This window comes from Dipodomys merriami, unplaced genomic scaffold (genome assembly GCF_024711535.1).
Source record: "Dipodomys merriami isolate MVZ:Mamm:240054 unplaced genomic scaffold, mDipMer1.0.p SCAF_8, whole genome shotgun sequence".
NCBI classification, from domain to species: Eukaryota; Metazoa; Chordata; class Mammalia; order Rodentia; family Heteromyidae; genus Dipodomys; species Dipodomys merriami.
In genome coordinates this window covers 48,440,978-48,463,831 of record NW_027206401.1, presented here as the reverse complement: position 1 = coordinate 48,463,831, position 22,854 = coordinate 48,440,978, and the positions used below count along the sequence as shown (strand labels likewise).

At 37.2% G+C, this 22,854-nt stretch overlaps 1 protein-coding gene across 2 annotated transcripts in view; it reads right to left on the bottom strand.

Moving 5' to 3' along the window:
- Rngtt (RNA guanylyltransferase and 5'-phosphatase) overlaps nt 1–22,854 on the bottom strand; it is a 245,683-nt gene that overhangs the window by 191,344 nt on the left and 31,485 nt on the right. For both annotated transcript variants that reach the window (XM_070010861.1, XM_070010862.1), the window contains exons 7-8: nt 21,017–21,126; nt 19,630–19,731 (exon numbers count right to left, since the gene is read on the bottom strand). In XM_070010861.1, the coding sequence (XP_069866962.1) occupies nt 19,630–19,731; nt 21,017–21,126 (212 nt within the window). The remainder of the gene's footprint in view (nt 1–19,629; nt 19,732–21,016; nt 21,127–22,854) is intronic.

Below are 22,854 nucleotides of genomic sequence, written 5' to 3'. Positions count from 1 at the left end.
CAAATCTCTTAGTAAATGAAAGAGAGTAACAGGAAGTTCTTTCTCCTAAGTAGTTATCTCAGCAATTGCCATACATTCTTTCTGTTCTAGCCGTGCCTACAGCTTCTTGTAAATCTCTTACATAAATGATATATATGTATCATTTTCAAATTCATAGATGCATCTGTTTCAAGAAAGCTCTTCAACCAATAAAACTGCATCTTGCACAGCTTCAGCAATGAGCCTACTATGTTTTTGGACCTCTCTCTTATATTCCACAACATTAATGACGTGAAACACAAATAATCAAGTGTATAGTAAGATAAAGAGTAACTATGTTCCAAACTGCCTAACAATTAGAAAACAATTAATATACTTACATCAATTACCAAAGGCAAAAGGGCAGTAGTTACGAGAATTTAGGGGGAAAATTCCAGTTTCAGAACTGTAATTCCAGACTTTATATCTGATAGAAATATAGACCTATATTTGATTGATATAGATAGATAGATAGATAGATAGATAGATAGATAGATAGATAGATAGATAGATAGATAGATATGCTATACAAGCCCTTAAAAAACAGGAAAACAAACTGGAACCAACAAAGTAACCTCCCCAAATCTAATGAAATGATTATTGGTGTCAAAAACTCAAAATAACTTTATCTTTTCATTTCAAAATTGCAACATCTTATTCTATCATCCCACTGTTCAAAAATTATACATGCCTGTTCCTAAGCCTCAAAATACAAGCTTTCAAACTTCTATTTAAAACTCACTTCCAGGGAAGGGGTGGGTCGGTAGGGATGGGTAAGAATGTTGAAAGCAATGACACTGTATTCATAAACTGTTGTTAAATGGCAACCACTTTGTACTACTAAAAGATAATAAAAACACATAACTCATGTCCATGACATCCACATATTCTACATAACAAGTCCTTTACAAATTACTCTATTTAGCTTTTAGTTTTCCACAAATGACATATATATTATGCACAACAAAGAATCACTGTATGGTATAAGAGAAGCATATAGAAATAATCAGGTAGGAACCTTAAAATCCAGTTCACAGAATTTCATCTTTACCCAGCAATTGGACCAGTTTATAGCAGAAATGCAATGAGCACTAGCAATGTATTAGTGTCAAAGGTACTTGTATGACATATTATATAATAAATAGGAATGACAATACTCTAGGCAAAACAGAAAACACTAATATAGAAAAACCTCCAGGAGTCTACATCCATGGTGAAGAACAAACACCCTGGAAAGGCACATGTTCTTACTACTATATAAATTTCATGACTGCTCTGTTTTTCTCATCAAAAGTCCTTCTTCCTACGACAACTGTAAGAATTAAATCAGTCTGGGGCTGGGAATGTGGCTTAGTGGTTGAGTGCTTGCCTAGTAAGCATGAAGTCCTAGGTTGGATTCCTCAGTACCACATAAACAAAAAAGCCAGCAGCGGTACTGTGGTTCAAGTAGTAGAGTACTAGCCTTGAGCAAAAGCAGACAGTACTAGGCCCTAAATTCAAGTCGAAGGGAGGGAGGGAGGGAGAAAGAAAGCGAGAAAGCAAGAAAGAAAGAGCGAGGGAGGGAGGGAGGGAGGGAGGGAGGGAGGGAGGGAGGGAGGGAAGAAGGAAGGAAGGAAGGAAGGAAGGAAGGAAGGAAGGAAGGAAGGAAGGAAGGAAGGAAGGAAGGAAGGGCAATCTAGCATACAATATGGACAAAACCTGAGGACAGTGTTAAAATCACAGACAAAGTAGAATGAGGACTCCCAGGGGTTGAACAAGAAAGGAGTAGGAAGTACTGTTGAATGGATATAGAGTTTTGGTTTTGTTACATGCAAGAGTCCTGAACATGGATGACAACATGCTAGCTGCACAAGTATATGAACAGATTTAATACCACATTCAAAAATGAATCAAAACTCATCAGGCACTGGTGGCTCACACATGTAATCTGAGCTACTAAGGATGCTGAGATCTGAGGATGATAGTTCAAAGCCAGTCCAAGCAGGAAAAGTCCCTGAGACTTTCATTTCTAATCACCAAGAACCATAAGTAAAGCTATGGCTCAAGTGAGAATGCTACTAGCCTTGACAAAAAAGCTCAGACACAGCACCCAGGCTGAGTTCAAGCACCAGAATTGGCACCAAAAAAAAAAAAAAAAAGCCAGGTGTAATGGTATATGTTGGGAGTCTCAGCAGGTAGATCTGGAGTTTAAAGGTTGGCTGGTCTACACAGTTCTAGACCAACCTGGCTATACAGTGAACTCCTGGCTTTGAATAAACAAAACAAAAGACGACTGCTAAAATTGTAAAATGTATGTTGTTTATTTTGCCACAAACTAAAAAACAAAGAACTGAATAAATTAATATAAAAAATCTACAAGCCAGGCACCAGAGGCTCATGCCTGTAATCCTAAATACTCAGGAAGCTGACATCTAAGAATCACGATTCAAAACCAGCCCAGACAGAAAAGTCCAGGAGACTCCAATTAATCACTCTAGTTCTATTCCCTTCTCCAGTGTGTAAAGTGAAAATAGAACTGTGGCTCAAGTGACAGAGCGCTAGCCTTTAGCAAAAAAAGATCAGGGACAGCACAGGCCCTGATTTCAAGCCCCAAGACTAGGACAAGCACAAACACAAACACAAACACACACACACACACACACACACACACACACACACACACACACACACGAACATATGCACATGCAAGCATGTGCACGCAGTTACCAAATAGTGACTCAAGTGTCAAAAACTGCCTCCTACTTACAGACTGCACACACACACACACACACACACACACACACACACACACACACACACACACACACACACACACACACGAATATATGCACATGCAAGCATGTGCACACAGTTACCAAATAGTGACTCAAGTGTCAAAAACTGCCTCCTACTTACAGACTGGATTAGTGTCTCCCAAAGATTCAAAAAGTCTGGTTTGCAGTATAGGAGCAGCAGGCCTTTAGGTTAATAGGGGTATACTCCAAAAGAAATTGGGCTCTAATCTCTAGGTAGCTTTCTCTGCTTTCTAGCTCATGATGTAAACACTTGCTATGACAGTTGTTCCTGCCATCATCATCCTTATCATAGGCAAAAGCAACGAACCTACTAACTTGGACGTTTGACATCCAAAACTATAGGCTAAATAAAAGCCTCTTTAACTGTTAAGTATCCGCTCTTAGGCATTTTATTGTAGTAGCACAATAGTGATGAAAAAGGCCAGATACCATTGCTATTAGTACTACTACTTTTACATTCCTCCACTCAAAACATTGTAGCTTTTTTGATAAACTTAAAACAAAAAGGATTCATTTATAGAGGTAATACCTCCAAAAAGAGAAACAGAGGGAGGGGATGGAAAGGTGACTCAGTGGTAGAGTGCTTGCCTTGCATGCATGAGGCCCTGGATTCGATTCCTCAGCACCACATAAACAGAAAAAGCTCAAGTGGTAGCATTCTAACCTTGAACTGAAGAGCTGAGGGGCAATGCCCAAGCCCAGAGTTCAAGCCCCATGACTGGCAAAAAAAAAAAGAGAGAGAGAGAGAGAGAGAGAGAGAGAGAGAATAGAGGGAGATGAGTTAACACAGGAATTCTAAAATGTAGGGAGAGAAAAATCACAAGGCCCAAAAGCACAAACCCACACATAAATATATAGTCAAAGGCAGATAGCAACTATAGTACCGTATATTCACTAAACTCGCTTTTTAATTGTTTTTGTTGTTGTTGCTCATTTGTTTTGTGTCAGTCAGCTTGAACTCAGGGCCTGAGTGCTATCCCTTAGCTTCTTGCTCAGGGCTAGCTCCACTTCTGGCTTTGTGGTAGTAAACTGGAAATAAGAGTCTCTCCAGCTTTCCTGCCCAGGCTAGCTTCAAACCACAATCCTTAGATCACAGCCTTCTGAGTAGCTAAGATTACAGGTGTAAGCCATCAGAATGCACCTTAACTCATTTTTCTATGAGTAAGCATAACCAAAATAAATTCCATAAAATAAGAAACTGCATTACCTGGTTGAACAACAAAGAATGAAAAATACAACAGTACAGTTCAAAACAGAAAACTCAAGTAACTTCCATCAAGTGGATCTCTCAATCTAAGAACCTGTTTACTAAACACTAGAATGATAAACATACCCAGAACCCTTAACAGTTTAACATTTAATAAGAATAATGATATATGCATACTGTAAATCCAAAAGCTATTATATACAATGGAAAACTACCATGTTCTCATACCACAATTTCTCATTAAAATAAAAATTAGCAGGGCTGGGAAGGTGGCTCAGTGGTACAGTGCTTGCCTTGCATGCATGAGGCCCTGGGTTCGAGTCATCAGCACCACATAAGCAGAAAAAGCCGGAAATGGCACTATGGCTCAAGTAGTAGAGCGCTAGCCTTGAGCTGAAGAGCTGAGGGGCGGTGCCCAGGCCCAGAGTTCAGGTCTCACGACCGACCAAAAAAATAATAATAATAATAATGATAGATAAATAAAAATTAGCAATGGTATAATTTTGCATATGTTCATATTTCCCTTATCTAGCCTCCCAAAATACATAATTACCATAATAATAAGAACTTTCTCCTATCTTTAGGTTCATAAAGTCAACAAGAGTCTGGAGAAGTGTAAGTACAATTTCAAAGCATAACTTTAGGTTAGTGAAAAGAATTGTCAGATCAGGACTGAATTGATTTGCTACCAGCAACATGAATCTTGCTAACTGCCACTTCTGTGGGCTACAGCTATGCTCCCTCCTCCTTTCCACCAATCTACAAAGAATTAGAGAACGATGCAATCTTCACAGGCTGGAAGAGTTCACAGTCCTACTTCATCCAAGTAGCATGCACCCACATACATATACACAAGGCATCCGCAACCTTGCAACAATAATAGCACTAAAAATACATATCTCTCTCTCTCTCTCTCTCTCTCTCTCTCTCTCTCTCTCTCTCTCTCTCTCTCTGTCTCTCTTCTCTCTCTCTCTCTCTCTCTCACACACACACACAGAGGGCAGATATAAAGCAAGAGCAAAAGGTATTCACACAGGCACTACCCAAAATATAAAAACCCTCTAGTTCTATTACCTCCTCCAGTGTGTAAATATCTAAAAGTGAATAATATGTTCCTCCGTTGCTTTACACCAAAGAGAAAAATAAACATGGTCATCCACATCTATAATCCCAGCACCTGGGAGCAAAGAGGGAGGAGGAGCATGATTTTGAAGCCAACCCAACCTACATAGTGAGCTCAAAATTAGTCTGGGCTATAATAGTCAAGGAACTGTCAAAAAAAAAAAATCTTCATCATAAACTACATTTTAGGGGCTGGAGCTATGTCTCAAGTGGTAGAGCACTTACCTGGCAAGTATAAGACTCCAAATGCCAGCCCCAGTATAGCAGAGGAGGAAGGGAGGGGGAAGGGAGAACTAGATTTTTAAGCCAGAGCATGCATCTATCTATACTCTCACAACTGACAGGCTGAAGCAGGGTGATCATCAGTTTGAAGCCAGCTGGGCTACAGAGTGAGACTCTGTCTCAGAGAGAGAGAATATTAAATTTTAGAGAGAGAATACTAAAAATTCTATCTTCTGAGTTCACTAAATGTCTTTCTTAGTAATCACCTAAAACCACTGCAAGTACTAGATATAGCTATACTCAAATAAATCAGTGTCTCTATTTTCCCAACTCCTCAAAGCAATAACAGAAGAAAAAACTTTAAGACACATCTTTTCTTTTCTTTTCCTTTTTGCCAGTCCTAGGGCTTAAACTCAGGGCCTGGGCACTGTCCCTAAGCTTCTTTTGCTCAAAGCTAGTACTTTACCACGTAAACCACAGTGCCACTTTGGGCTTTTTCTGTTTATGTGATACTGAGGAATAGAACCCAGGGCTTCACTCTACCACTAAGCCACATTCCCAGTCCTAAGACACACCTTAATGCTTCAAACTGAATAAAGTAATAAATAATCCTCTTCTGATTAAATGATGATTTCCTATCTAACATAGGAATCATCATTTAATCAGAAGAGGATTTTTTCCTGTTTTAGTTTTTAATGCTGGTATAGGATCTGAACAAAGCACTGTTTCTCCCCAGCTTTGCTATCACCATTTATAACTGGAGAAAGCGAAGGAGCTTCTTGGGCCCCAGGATCAGCAGTACTGGCATTACTGGAAACTTGTTTAAAAAAAAAAAAAAAATACAGAATCCTGGGCTCCAGCCCAGATTTACTGAATGAGAATTTGCATTTTAACAAGAAACCCAGCTGGATTAAACAACCTCTAGCCACCCTTAACATTCAAATTGCAAAGGAAAACAGGAAAGACAGATAGCAGATGTAAAAAGAAGCAAAAGAAATCAAAACTTTTTAAAACATAAAAGAGTATTTTCACTCAAGTATCTATCCAAAAGTTATATTCAATGGATTTTTTTCCTCTCTTAGCTATAGAAATTTTGTTTTTATCCTAAAACAAGATAAAAAGAGCAGAAAAGTAAAAAAGAAAAAAAATCTAAGTATGAGCACAAATTAATTCCCATCACTCTTCTAATTTTCACATCTTAAACAACTTTTGAAATTCACAATTGGGTAGACTAATTAAATGAATGCTAATGAATCTACTGTCAGTCAAAGCTCTCACTATGTCCCAATAAAGTTCACTAATAATCCTTGAAAATGGGAATAAAGTATTGTGGATATAATGGGAGATTTCCCTTGTGCCTCCACTAGTCTCCAGCTAGTTGAGCCCCGAGATGGCTTAGCTTTCTGGAATCACCACCTCTTTTTCCTTTCTTCAATTAAAGAAGTAGGTAAAACACTTTCCCTTCTACTGCAACAACGACGACGCCTCAGTGTACATGTTCTGTCATCTGTATTTCTACAGAAAATGCTGTTACCATACTCTATACTATTTGCAAACACTTCTAAGATCCCAAACATCCCTGGCTTAGTCAACTGACAGCAAATAAGGTGCTCCAAGCTTCAAGGAGATTGAGATACAATGCCTCTCACAACTTTCTAAATCTAACTCAAGAAGTAGGAATTGATATGGCAATCAAAACTTAACGGAGAGATTCATGGCTCAGCAATTGCTAATACTGACAAGCTTCAAAACATTAATGAACAGTTTAAGCAGTTCCTATGTTATGAAACCATTTTTTTCCTTTAGCCCAGGCATCTAATGGCCCAAAGACCAGAACTCATAGAGATTCTAGATTTATACTGATTATCAATCAATTCCTCTTAAGCTATTTGTACCTCAAGACTTCCTTCTCCTTGTTGTTCCTCTAACCAAGTTACTCATTCTTCACTAATCATCCTCCTCTAAAATCTCCCACGCTCTTGGAGTACATGTCATGTCATTTATATTCAATTATATTTCACTGTTACCACATATCTTCTCATTTTAAAAAATGCAATTACATTTTGACCCATTCAAGGACATGAACAATTTCTTAAGTTTACATTTTCTTAAATTTGCACAAAACTTTATTTCTACTCCCAAAACTTTATTTTTGCAAATCAAAATAACTGCACACATCAAAGTATTTTATTCAGAGGCTCTAAATAGGCAGTAAACCAGTAACTATTTAAAATTTAACAGAAATTAAGAATTTTTTAAAAACTAAGCAACATTTTTTGTATTCCTATATAATTTCCACTCAATGACTATTTTCAAAAATATTTTATTTAAAGGAAAAAGAAGTAATCTAAGACTTGACATACTACTCTTAACATAGATATGCTTTACATAAACCCTATACCAAAAGATCCTCCATTATGTATTTTAAATTTAGAAATGAGGGCTGAGAATGTGGCTTAGTGGTAGAGTGCTTGCCTAGCATGCATGAAGCCCTGGGTTCCATCCCTCAGTGCTACATAAACAGAAAAGGCCGGAAGTAGCACTGTGGCTCACATGGTAGAGCAAAAGAAGCTCATGGATAGTGCCTAGGCAGTGGGTTCAAGCAGAAGGAAGGAAGGGAAGGGAAGAAGGGAGGAAGGGAGGAAGGGAGGAAGGGAGGAAGGGAGGAAGGGAGGAAGAAAGGAAGGAAGGAAGGGAGGAAGAAAGGAAGGAAGGAAAGAAGGAAGGAAAGAAGGAAGGAAGGAAGGAAGGAAGGAAGGAAGGAAGGAAGGAAGGAAGGAAGGAAGGAAGGAAGGAAGGAAGGAAAACTAAGCTGTTTTGGGTTTTGGTACCATAGCTTGAACTTGGGAGTTGCTCATTCAGCATACTTGTTCACAGATAGCATTCTAACATTTGAACATACCTCTAGGCCCTGCTTTTTTCCAGGCTAATTGGTGGTAGAGTCTCATGGACTTTTCTGTCCCAACTGGCTTCCAACAACAATCCTCTAGGTCTCAGCACCCTGAGCATATAGGATTACAGAAGTCAGGTTTTTGTATTTGTTTGTTTTGTTTTTATTTGCTGGTCTTGAGGATTGAACTTAGAGCCTAAGCTCTATGCCTGAGCCTCTGTGTGCTCAAGGCAAGTGCTCCACCACTTGAGTCAAGCACTACTTCCAGCTTTTTCTGAGTAGTTGATTGGAGATAAGAGTCTCTTGGACTTTCCTACCTGGACTGGCTTTGAACAACAATCCTCAGATCTCAGCCTCCTAAGAGCTAGCATTACAGACCTGAGCCACCACTGGCCAGAAGTCAGTATTTTTAAGTGCATTTTTAAGAAGAACAAAAAAAAAAAAAATGTGAAAATGTATAAATGATGCTTTGTTTTATTTCAGGCACATGAGGAAAGTGTTAATAAAATTATATCTACACTGCTCAAAATGTTTTAAATAAGTCTATTTTCCATTTACCAATACCAAAAAGTAAAATCATTATCAAGGAAAAATTTAAAACTTTATCATCATTCAAAAATTACATATGGTGGGCTGGGAAGGTGGCTTAGTGGTAGAGTGCTTGCCTAGCATGCATGAAGCCCTGGGTTCAATTCCTCAGTACCACATACACAGAGAAAGCCAGAAGTGGAGCTGTGGCTCAAGTGGCAGAGTGCTTAAGCAAAAGAAGTTCAGGGACAGTGCCCAGGCCCTGAGTTTAAGGCCCAGAACTGGCAAATAAAAATAAAAATAAAAAATTACATGTGTAGATTCAGAGTAGTGCACAACGAAGGGAAGTTTACATGCCTGGGCAGGGTGCTATACATTTGTAATGCCAGCACCTACGATGCTGAAACAAGATGAATATTAGTTCAAAGACAGCCTGGGTTATACTGCGAGACCATGACAATGAATGAATGAATGAGCTAGGCATAGTAGCATGTATCTATGATCCTAGCCCAAAACAAGGCTGAGACAAGGATAGAGTTCAAGGCCAGCCTGAACTGTTTTACTTGGGGTTGTGTGTGTGTTTTCCAGATCTGGAGCTTGAACTCAGGGCCTGGGCACTGTCCCTGAGCTGCTTTTGTTCAAGGCTAGCACTCTACCACTTGAGCCACAGCGCCACTTCTAGCTTTTTCTGTGTATGTGGTACTGAGGAACTGAACCCAGATTTCATGCAGTCTACCACTAAGCCACATTCTCAGCCCCACCTGAACTGTTCTGAAGCCCTACGTCAAAAAAAAAAAAAAACTTACTTAACAGCAAATTTTATAAAGGGCAAAAGAATCAGTATATCAACATAAACATTTTTCAAAGCTAGTATAACTGTTTAAGCTGAATGGTTTAACAGCTGAGAAAGACTAAAGCTTATTTTCTGCCTAAAAGAGTTAGTGAAAGATTGTAGGGACAGTGGGAAACATCAAAATTGCTTAACTAGGGTTATAAGGTTACAAGCAATTGCCCTCACATTTTGACCTCCATTTTTTATTTTATTTTTTAAGTGATAAATAATGCTGAATGAATCGCACTATTAGAAACAAATTGGTTGCCACTTGTCATTATTCATGTTCCCATATTCTTCATGCTAAATAAAAAGCTAACAAGTGGCTAAATACTGAGACCACAAAAATAAATATGGATTCATAAAACAATTACTAACAGCAGATCACAAAGTAGTCTCAATGTACAGTTGATTTAGGTTTACAAATAGCAATTTGTTTTGTTCTAATGACATTCTGTGATCTGTAACTGCAGCCTATCATACATAAAGGGTTAAACAGTATTCAAATAACTCATGAAGAAACAAAATTCAGATTTCTGTCAACATGAAAAAATTTTAATAATTCATATCCCAAATTCCAAAACATTACTGAAATAAAACTAGTCCAAGAAAACTCACCTGTCAGCAAAAATATCACAACAGTAATACCAAAGTTGGACCAGAGGCAGAGACACCTGTACTATGATGAGCTGCTTATAAAATCTTCAGGTCAAATTTCACCATTTGAAAAACACCTATCAGAACTAAGTTACTTATTATCTAATTTTTTCACCTCATTCACACTTTTGAGAAACAAATCACCATCAAATATGCAAAAATTGCTAGGCTCCAGTGGCTCATGCCTGTAATCCTAGCTATTCAGAAGACTGGTATCTGAGGATCACAGTTCATAGCCAACCCAAACAGGAAAATCCATGAGATTCTTAACTCCAATTAAGCATCAAAAAAGCCAGAAGTAGCCAGGTGCTGGTGGCTCACACCTGTAATCCTACTCAGAAGGCAAGATCTGGGGATCATAGTTCAAAGCCAGCCCACGCAGGAAAGTCCATGAGACTCTTATCTCCAATGAACCACCAGAAAACTGCAAGTGGCATTGTGGCTCAAATGGTAGAGCACTAGCCTTGAACTGAAGAGGCACAGCCCAGGCCCAGAGTTCAAGCCCCACGATCAACAAAAGAAAAAAAAAAGAAAAGAAAAGAAAAGCCAGAAGTGGAGTTGAAGCTCAAGTGGTAGAATGCTATGAAGAAAATAGCTCAGGAATAGTGCCCATGCTAGCACACACATACAAAAAAAAGTATATGTGTATATATAATATATACATAACATATATACATATGTTATATATATTATATATAAAACTTACTCAAAATAAAATGCCATGTACAACTATTTTAGAAATATAGTTAATTTTTTCAAAATATGTATTTAGTATTCTCAGAATCACTTGTATGTGCCTGTAACACATACAAGTAAAATAATTTTTCTATCTTATGAACATAAATATCAGTATCTAAAAAAGCTACTACATTCCAATATCAAAGTTTTCTATTAAACTCCTTACTCCAAACACAATTAAGGAGGAAAGAACACGGAATACACAAAGAAAAAAAAGAATCTTCACATTACTATTTTCCCTCTGAGATTTCCACATGAGAATATCTTAGTTTCCTGATGCAGGAAAAACACTTCAAGGACTTTAATATGGCTAAATTATTACTTTACAAAAATAATTCCAAAGTGACTTTTCATAGTCATCTACAAACATAATTCAAATGTAATGCACAAAAGAACATGTCAATATTGTCAAATAGGATGTTCTTTCAGTAATGTTGCACACATGATCCCACTAATCTTTACTAAATTGTTAATAATCCCAAACTAATGTCTTGAGATCTATTAGATAGACAATGCATTGGACACCATCCGAATTCTGCCCTATTAGTAAGGCAACTAGAATTAAAGCTGGTCCTCTACTGCCATCTAGTGAAGAATAACATACCAAAACCAAACTAAAAGTGACAGGGGAAAAATGCTGGGATTTGGATAATCTAAGTTTGAAGCCAGCCTAGGAAGAAAAATCCAAAAGGACTCTATCTACAATTTACCAACAAAATACTGAATATGAGGGGGTGGTCCCAAGTAGTTGAGTGCCAGGAAAGCCAGTGAGAGTTGAAGGCCTTGAGTTCAATCCCTAGTAATGACAAATGGGGGTGGGAGAGAAATAATTGCTGGAGGGGAAATACAAGTGAGAGGGTGTTGAACTAATGTGGATGATATAGGATGTATATAACTCAAGGAGTATTGGTATATATGAAAGTAGAACAATGAAATTTGTTCAAATTGTTTTGGAATGGGGGAGGAGACTGAGAAATACATTTTGTACATGGGTGGTAATGTCAATGCATAACATATGCTAATAAAGATATAAAGATCATAATGATAAAAAATAAAAAATACTAAATTGTTTTGTTTTTACTTACTTTCTCTTGTACAATAACTAAAACAACATCCAAATTCAAAATGGATTCTGGGGAAATGAAGAGTTTCCCATGTATTAAAGCTCTTCAAAATATAGGTCCCATGGTTTCCCTTATTTGCAATAACTAGTATCTGTCCAAGATAAACAGAAACTATCAGACAAGTTGATGTTAGGCGAAATGAACCCCAAGATAAGGATTCAGATGTTTTTTTTCTTTCTTGCGATTGTTTCCAACATATTTATAAGATGATTTCTTTGTTGCTTTGTATGTACTTCCCCCAGGGTATAAGCCCTGCTTTCATTGTATTTGATGTTGATATAATTTGTGGAGGGGAAGGGAAAAAACAACCTGTTTAAATAGGGTTACAGGTGGACCCATTACAACAATTACAACAAGACATGTCGAAAAATGAACTTTACAACTTTGGCGGGGGGGGGGGGGGGGGGGGCAGGGGGGATATGGGGGAGGGGATATGGGGGGGGAAGGTAGAGAGGGGAAGGGATGGTATGGGGAAACAAAAGAGGTGGCAACAATACCTGATAAGAAATGTACTATCTTGCCCATGTAATTGTAACCCCTCTGTATGGTATTTTCACCATTTTTTTTTAAAAAAAGCTCTTCAAAAGCATTGTCAGCTATAACAATAACAATACTTACTAAGCACCAGCATTTTATATGGACTTGCTATATTATTACACAGAGCATTAAGGATAGCAGCCTCCAAATGTGGCTGAAAATTAGAATAACCTGTATTCTCAGAGCCAGCCATGCCTAGTAAAATTGAATCTCTGAATTAGCCTCTTCACATGATAAAAGAAACTTTTTAAACGACAGAAACACACAGAGGCCCTTGCTTTATGTCCTTCCCAGGTGTAGGAAAACTGGCTTGAATACCTTGGAGTAATTCTTATGAAACAAACTACCAGCTTTAAAAAAAAAAAAAAAAAAAAGGAAGGGCCTGGTGCTGGTGGCTGATGCCTGTAATCCTACTACTCAGAAGGCTCAGATCCGAGGATTATGGTTCAAAGCCAGCCCAGGTAGAAAAGTCTCTGAGACCCCCTTATCACCAATTAACTACCAAAAGGCCAAACATGGAGCTGTGGCTCAAAGTGGCAGAATGCTAGCCTTCAGCAAAAAAGCTCAGAGACATCAACCAATCCCTGAGTTCAAATCTCAGGGCTAGCACCAAAAAAAGGGGGAGGGGTGGGGAATAGCACCCTGCCCCTGAATTTAAGCCCCATTACTGACACACCAAAAAAAAATTCCTGCCGGGTACTGGTGGCTCATGCCTGTGATCCTAGCTACTCAGCAGGCTGAGATCTGAGGATCACGGTCCAAAGCCAGCCCAGGCAGGAAAGTCTGTGAAACACTTATCTCCAATAAACCACCAGAAATCTGGAAGTAGCGCAGTGGCTCAAGTGGTAGAGTGCTTGCCTTGAGCTGAAGAGCTGAGGGACAGCACCCAGGCTCAGAGTTCAAGCCCCATGACCTACAAAATTTTTTTTAAAAATCCTTCTAGAGTGAGTTAGAGTCCTTGTCTAGCATGCATGAGACCCTAGGTACAAATAAAAACTACAAAAATTAAAAATAAAATCTGGAGCCGGGCACCGGTGGCTCACATCTGTAATCCTAGCTACTCAGGAGGCTGAGATCTGAGGATCACAGTTCAAAGCCAGCCCAGGCAGGAAAGTCCGTAACTCTTATCTCCAATAAAACCACTAGAAAACCCGAAGTAGCCCTGTGGCTCAAGTGGTAGAGAGCTTGCCTTGAGCTGAAATAGAGCAGGGACAGCGCCCAGGCCCAGAGTTCAAGACCCACGACGAACCAAAATATAAATAAAATAAAATAAAATCTGTAGATAACATTACTGGTGAACTACTTAATACTATATACAATGCTATGGCTATCATATTTATTAATAAATAATAAGAGTAGTTAAGTTCTTATTTAAAATCAAGATTTACTAAAGTTCTTACATATGGTAAGGAATTACTTGCTTTTACTGCCAAAAGAAAAATTAAACTAAGTAGAAATTTATGTTCAGTTTGAAGAAAGTGAAATGAAAAAAAAGTGGTACTGAAAGACACAATTGTACCATATACAATACCTGCTTGTGCATAATATATTTTGTTCCCAAATATCATTAGTTTGTAGTTAACTGAAAATCAACTCAGACTCTTTAATATTCTCCCTAGCCTAGCATCTTATTATCTTATCTCCTCTACTCCCATATGAATATTAAGCTGTAGTTTCTAAAGCAAACATCAGCTACAAACACATCAAAGGATCCAAGCAAGCTATTAAGTAACTGAGGTAATTACACTATTCTATACAAAATTATTACAACAACAAAAACAGAAGTTGCCTGAAGATAGTAAAATTATTCTATTTAATTAACAGCTATTTCTACAGCATGCTATTCAAAGGCTACTAATTATTTGTGTCAGCATATATAGAATCATACATTAAGTAGTGTTATAACCAAAAAAATCAAAAATTACTTTCTTGAAAAAAAGGATTTGCATCTTAAATGTATACATTTAATAAATCTTGTCAAACCAGGCACCAGTTGTTCATACCTATAATTCTGTTATGCAAGAGGCTGAGATCTGACAATCTCAGTTGGAAGCCAGCACTATCAGGCATATCAATGAGACTTCACTCCAAATAACTAGCAAAAAGTTGGACCTGGAAGGCATGGCTCAAATGGTAGCTCACCAACTTGGCACCCAAAAGAAACTCTTTTCTAAGTTAATGAACTGAGAAAGAAAACACAAGTGATAGAAAAAATTTCAATACTTAAAGTGTACTAAGGCATACTCTCAAATAAAAGTTTATTAAATTTATATTCTTCTTTTGTCTTAAGCTCATCTTTCATACTATCTTATAAAGAACATTTGCAACCAGGTGCTGGTGGCTCACGTCTGTAATTCTAGCTACTCAGAAGGCTGAGATCTGAGGACCACAGTTCAAAGCCAGCCAGGACAGGAAAGTCCGTGAGACTCCAATTAACCACCAGAAAACAGGAAGTGGCTTTGTGGCTCAAGTGGTAGAGCACTAGCCTTGAGCTGAAGAGCTCAGAGACAGCACCCAGGCCCAGAGCTCAAGCCCCACAACAGACCAAAAAAAAAAAAAAAAAAAGAGAGACCTAAGGATTATCTTTTAAGGAGAATATATTCAATTATGGGTTGATTAAAGTATGGCCTAGGGGCTGGGAAGGTGGCTCAGTGGCAGAGCGCTTGCCTTGCATGCCTGAGGCCCTGGGTTCGATTCCTCAGCACCACATAAGCAAAAAGAAAAAAAGCCGGAAGTGGCGCTGTGGCTCAAGTGGTAGAGCGCTAGCCTTGAGCTGAAGAGCTTAGGGACAGCGTCCAGGCCCAGAGTTCAGGCCCCATGACTGGACCCAAAAAAAAAAAAAAAAAAAAAAACAAAATAAATAAATAAATAAATAAATAAAGTATGGCCTAAAGGACAAATGCAGACTTCTGCTTTGTAAAATAAAATTTTACCAGTATACATTTGTGTAAACACAGTAGGATATGGCTGCTTTGTGTTTATGACAACAGAATTGAGTACTTAAGAAAAATAGCATATGATCTATAAAACCTAAAATATCAGACAGATCCCTCACAATAGTTGCTGAAGTCATATACCAGTAACTTACACATGTATTCTAGGAGATCCAGATGTACAGTTCAACGCCAGTCCAGGCAGAAATCTCCATTTAAAAAAATTTTTTATATTATTTGTACACAATGGAGATTTCACTGTGACATTTGCACACATTTAGGCTAATATAATCCCAATCAATTTGGTCCCCTCCACCTCTCTCCCTTATCCTTCTCTTCCCAATACAACATCAATCAGCCACATTATTTTATTTTCACAGATGCAAGAAACCTATTTTGGTTGAAATAGCTTATTCATCCTCATTCAGTCTCCCAGTTAGTTCAAATACAACCATTGGTCCCTGCCCAAATAACAGAACCTAGTTCTCTTTCCCCAAATCTCTACCCCACTAATGATCAACAGTTCTCATTGAGATTCTTTAAACTACATTCAAGCCCAAATGCAATGTGTTATAAAATTATTCATCTTCCATCCTTTCTTTCCCCCTTTCCCTTTTCCTTATCCTCTAAACAGTCTACCAGTCAGAATCAGGTCTTTCCTCTCCCCTCTTTTCTTTTCTCTCCTTTTTCCTTCCCTCCCCTCTCTCTATATTTCTTGGCACATAGGTATATGTACGCATGTGCATATCTATGACCATGTATGTCTTCCAGATGTAGCTTCTAAATTCATGAGGTTTACCTCACTCAAGATATCCTCCAATTCTACTTGCCTGAAAATTACATGATTTCATTTTGTTTTATAGCTATATATTATGCCACAGTGTATGTATGTATAAGAATATTGTATGTGCATAAGGATATATATGTAGCATATATATGCATATATACACACCATATATCCTAATGCATCTGTATGTTGTTGAGCACCTTTGCTGATTCTATCATTTGGTATAATAGGTGTGCTGCCATAAATATAGTTATTCAAGTATATTTCTTCTATATCGATTTTTACTATCTTTGGATATATGCCTATAGTGGTATGGTAGATTAATAGCAAAGATCTATTTTTAGATTTTTGAGGAATCTTCACAGTGATTTACATTATGACTACACTAGTTTACAATCTCACCAACAGCGTATAAGGGTTTCTTTTCCCTTCTCACCAGTACTTGTTGTTTAATGTAAGCCACTCTGACGAGGATGAGATAAAACCTTAATGTAGTTCTGATGTACAATCCCTTTAAGGATGAACATTTCTTCATTCTATCCACTGGCCATTTTTATTTCTAATTTTGAGGACTGTCTATTAGCTTGCTTGCACATTTGTTAACTGGACTATTTGTTCTCATGTTGTTTAATTTTTTTAGATCTTTATATATTCTCCATACTAATTTTTTACAAATTTTACCTAAAATCTCCCATTCTATGGTTCATCTCTTGGCTCTGATAACTGTTTCCTTTGATGTGCAGAAACTCTTTGATTTAATGTAATCCCATTTGTCAGTTCTTGCTCCCATTCTCTAGGCATCTGCAATGTTAATCATAAACTATTTATCTGTGTTTATAACTTTTGGGATTTTGTTTCCCTGTAGTAGATTTAAAGGTTCAAGTGTTATTTTGAGCAGTTTGATCCCTTTGGAGTTGATTTTTGTATGTATAAGGAGAGATAATGTTCAAGTTTGTTTCCTTCAAATAAATACCCAATTTTCCCACTACCATTGATTAAATAGGCTGTCTTTCCTCCACTATGCATTTTTTGCTGTTTTATCAAATAACAGGTGGCTGTAGCTGGGTAATTTTATTCCTCAGCATACTATACTGTTCAGCATATATAGAATATCAGCATATATAACATTTATATTGGTCTTCAGTTCTGTTTCTGTGCAACTACCAAGCTATTTTTGGCTCTATATATAACCTGAAGTCTAGTATTGTGTTATCTCCAGCATTATGTTTTTTTTTCTTTTTACTTAAAATTGATTTTGCTATTTTAAATCTTTCATGCCTCCATATAAATTTTGGACTAATATTTCTAATTCTCTGAAGAATGATAATGGTATATTAATGGGTATTGCACTGAATCTGTAGTTTCCTTTTTTCATTGCTATTATAAAAGTGATGATACACAGAGGGGTTACATCAGTGATACAACAATAGGTACAATTCTTTTTAGACAATGTCCCTTTCTTCTGTAGTTTCATTTTGAAGAATTATCATTTTCACAATACTAATTCTGCCAATACATGATCATGAAAGGTCTTTCCATCTTCTGATATCTTCTTTAAGATCTTACAATTTTCACAATAGAGGTCTTTTACTTCTAAATTTTTTGAGGCTATTATGAATGGAATTATCTTCTTGACTTCTTTCTCAACCTATTCACTATTGGTTTATAGATAAGCTACTGAGCAGGATTTTTTATCTTGCTATATTTCCTTATCAGTTTTAGAAGTTTTTGGTGAAGTCTTCTCTGCTTTCACTATATATGATGTTGGTATATGTGGAGGGGAAGGGAAAAAACAAATTGTTAAAACAAGGATACAGGAGGACCCATTGCAACAATGAGATGTACAAGTTGTTATGTCGAAAAACGAACTTTACAACTTTGGTGGGGGGGAATGAAGTGGGGGGGATACGAAGGGACGGGAAGGGGAAACAAAGCAGGAAGCTACAATGCTTGATAAGAAATGTGCTCATTATCTTACCCACGTAATTGTAACCCCTCTGTACAGAATTTTGACAATAAAAATATATTAAGAAAAAAGAATAGAAGCATATCATCCATAAATAAGGATAAATTTTACTTCTTTCTTTTCTATTTGAATCCCTTTTCTTTTCTTTTTTTTTTTTTTTTTTTTTTTTTTGGGTCCAGTCGTGGGGCCTGAACTCTGGGCCTGGGAACTGTCCCTCAACTCTCCAGCTCAAGGCTAGCGCTCTACCACTTGAGCCACAGCACCACTTCCGGTTTTTTTCTTTTTGCTTATGTGGTGCTGAGGAATCGAACCCAGGGCCTCAGGCATGCAAGGCAAGCTCTCTACCACTGAGCCACCTTCCCAGCCCTCCCTTTTATTTTCTTGTCCTGTCTTAACTCTCTGGCTATGAACTATGTATTATATTACATAAAAGTGGGAAGAATGGACATTCATGTCTTACACCTGACTTTGGGAAAATGATTTCAGTTTAACTATTTAACATGATACTGGCTATGTTTGTTATGTACAGCCTTTAAGTTCAGGAATGTTCCTTCTATTCCTCGCTTCTTTAGAACTTTTACCATAAAAGGATGCTTTCTGATGCTTTCTCTGCTTCAATAGTGATGATTTTGTGATTTTTTGCCCTTGGTCCTGTTTATGTGATGTACTACATTTATTGATACATGTATGTTGAACCATCCTTGCATGTCTGAGATTAAAACAACTCAGTCATGGTAACTGTTATTTTTAATGTGCTGAATTTGGTTTACAAACATTTCATTGAGAATTTCTGCTTATTAATTAGCTGTGATTGCTTCTAGTCTCTAGATTTATGGAGAAATTTTTCAAGATGCATACTCCCTGTACTTCTCCAGGATACAAAGCTAAATCAGTCACAACATGGAGTGCCAAGAACCAGGTCCAAACTCTTTGCCACTTTTATTCTCTTATAGTTGCTTTTCTGTAATTTTCTGCAGCCCTACTCCTCACCCTGCCACCTTCTTTGTACTTTCTGTTTTCTACCACTCTTTCTCTCCTTGAATCTGGTCTTTGTGTCACTGGATTCTTTCCATCCATGGAGTGAAAATGGCATATAGCTCTAATCTACCCTCTTGTCCCAGCCTCTCAAAAGCTATATAATTTTTTGATTCACATTTATTTTACTGTTTATGTCAGAAATTCACACTCCCAAGAATAAACTTTCACTTACAACAACGAAATGTTCTTTGAGCATTAGGATTATCTTTATAATTATTTTATAAATTTAACTTACCGAGTACCATCTGCTTTCCAGCTCACTTTATAGGGCTTCTGCTCTAAAAGTTTAATGTTTTGCTTGTCCATGGAAACAGGCTGTGCTCCAGGGAATCCAGACCTTAAGACATAATATTACTGTCATGGCTAGAATCCATACAAAGCAATGCATGTATTAAACCAATTTCAAGATGATACTCACATTTATCACGCTCTCCCTATCATGAGATTTATTACAAATAGGATATTACAAAAAATGCTAATGAAAGATTATCATTGTCTTAACATTTTAGAATCCAAGTTTATATGGTTATAAATTACCACTAAATTATTGAACTAATTCTAAAAATATTAGTATGCATGAGCTAAATAGTATATGACAGGTATATTTACAAGTCATTCACTATAGGAAAAAGTTTAAAATTTGACTTAAATAAATTACACAATTTTGGGACTGGAAATGTGGCTCAGTGGTTATAGTGCTTGCCTAGCATGAAGCCCTGAGTTCAATTCCTTAGTACCACATAAACAGAAAAAGCCAGCAGCAAAGCTGTGACTCAAGTAGTAAAGTGCTAGCCTTAAGCAAAAGAAACTCAGAGAAAGTACCCAAGCCCTGAGTTCGAGCCAAAAAACATATGTATATTATAAAATTTTGACCTCATTTTTCCATCGTAACATTCCCAATGCAATATTACTCTGCAGAGTTGATAAAATTCTACTCCAAAAATGCCCAGAAGTATAAATGAGAAAAATGTAAAGCAAGATTAAGGTATAATGGCAAAGGTTTCACACAACATTAAGGCAGTATTATTTCTTCATTATTTTCATCTTTTATCTAAAATTTTTGTTCATTTATCAGATATGCACCCATAATAAAAGTATTTTACATTAGGAATTTGCATTAGGAACTTTTAACAATAATGATCCTGTTTTTCACATTCAAGCTTCATTACAATTTTCTGCCATAGCCCAAGAATAAAAGGTAACTGACAAGAGTAACGACTCCCTCTTTAACTCTCTCCAATGAATTGTCTGGTTAAGTATTTCTAAAACATGCTAGGGAGCAGAACATATTCAAAGTTTCCCATTATTATAGAAATATGAGGCATATTCAAGTTGTAACTCTTCACCTAAATAAATGAATTAGACCAGCTGAAACCATAATAGACAGTAGTATACTCAAAGATATAAAACAAATATTACATTGTTACAAAATTAATTTTCTATTACTGGTTTAGGAATATATGTGAGTAATCTTGTTATTAAAATGATTACCTTTAAAAATAATGCATTTTAAGCAATGTAAGTAAACATACCAACTTTAAATACAAAGAAGGTATGTCAATGTCAATATTAATTTAAGTGTAGCAGAGTTTGATTTAAACCCTAAAACATGTGTTTCTTACCCTTCCCAGCTGCAGAACTGATGACACTTCTGCTGTACCTCTCCTAACTTAGGTTGAGTGGTTACTTGAGTTACACCTTTAACAGTTATACCTTCCAAAAAAATAGCACCCTTTAAAATAAAAAGAAAGAAAATATTTTAATAAAGGCCAATTCATTTACAAAGAAAAAAACTGGTTATTTTCACAAACCTGAGCAAGTCAGAACAACAGAAATGCTTTCCTCTACAGACATGGTAGCACATAGCTGTACTCCCAGCACTCAAAAGGCTGAAGGAGAAGATGGAGAATGCAAGGCCTTCTGGCTACTTAAGGAAGGGATGGAAAGAGAAAGGGAGAAGGGGAGAAGAGAGGGAATGAAAAGGAAATGGGGAAGGAGAAAGAAGAAAGAGACAAGAGTGAGAAAGAGGTGGAGGAGACAGAAGAATGGTGAGGGCACAGATAATCCAAAAAGGCTTTATAAACTCTCCTGGGCTTGTATACTAGTTTTCCATAATCAGAATATGATTTTTCAGTGTACATAAACAGCATGGTGTTTCCATAATGCTGCCAAAGCACTCCTCAAGCAATTCTCATTAACTGCAACTGTAACAGTAACTTACATACTGTCACTGAGCCTACCACGGAATTTGGCATTTTATATTTTTCTCTAATCTTTGCACAACAAAGATTAAAGTATATTATGTTATATACTTCATAGATAAACAAGGCATGAATATTTTTTACTCAAGGGATAAAGAACAAAACTTGAACTCAGACATCTATTGGTAGATGGGAAGATGGGAGTGTCATTAGTGAGATATGGATTTTAAGAGGATTAAGCACCCAATATTTGTACCTTTTTAAACTAGAATGAAAGCCTAACAATAGAAAGGGTGGACAAGGTTTATCACTGGATATATCAACATGAAATTAAGCATGTCTTTCAATTACTTTTTAATCTAGGAAATTTTGTTCAGGACTAAAAATGTGGCTTAGTGGTAGAGTGCTTGCCTAGCATGTATGAAGCCCTAAGTTCAATTCCTTGGTACCACATTTTTTAAAAAGCCAGAAGTGGTGCTATGGCTCAAGTGATAGAGTGCTAGCCCTGAGCAAAAGAAGTTCAGGGACAAGCTGGGCACCGGTGGCTCACACCTGTAATCCTAACTACTCAGGAGGCTGAGATCTGAGGATCATAGTTCAAAGCCAGCCCGGGCCGAAAAGTCCGGGAGACTCTGATCTCCAATAAACCACTAGAAAACCGGAAGTGGCACTGTGGCTCAAGAGGTAGAGCGCTCACCTTGAGCTGAAGAGCGCAGGGACAGTGCCCAGGCCCAGAGTTCAAGCCCCATGACCTACAAAAAAAAAAAAGTTCAGGGACAGTGCCCACGCCCTGAGTTCAAACCCCAGGACTGGAAAAAAAATTAATTAAAATAAATTTTTAAAAGTCACTGAGAAGTACATGAGGCATCTTATTTCATAACAACCCTATTTTTGAAATGAAGCATAAACAGTATTCATATATCAAAGAACACTGACATAGGCAAGAACTTCTTGAGTTCCAGGGACTCAGCAAATTAGAGAGAGAATAGACAAATAGGGTTACATCACCCTAAAATATTTCTGCACAGCAAAAGAGACATAGTAAGCTAAAAAGACATCCTACAAAATAGGACATCTTTACCAGCTACACATCCAGCAAGGGCTAACATTCAAAATAACATAAGAACTGAAGAAACTTATCCCCCAAAAAAAATCAGTAACCCAATTGATAAATGGGCAAAGTAACTAAATACATACTTCTCAGAAGAAGCAACAAGAATGGCCAATAAATACATGAGGAAATTCTCAACATCTCTGGG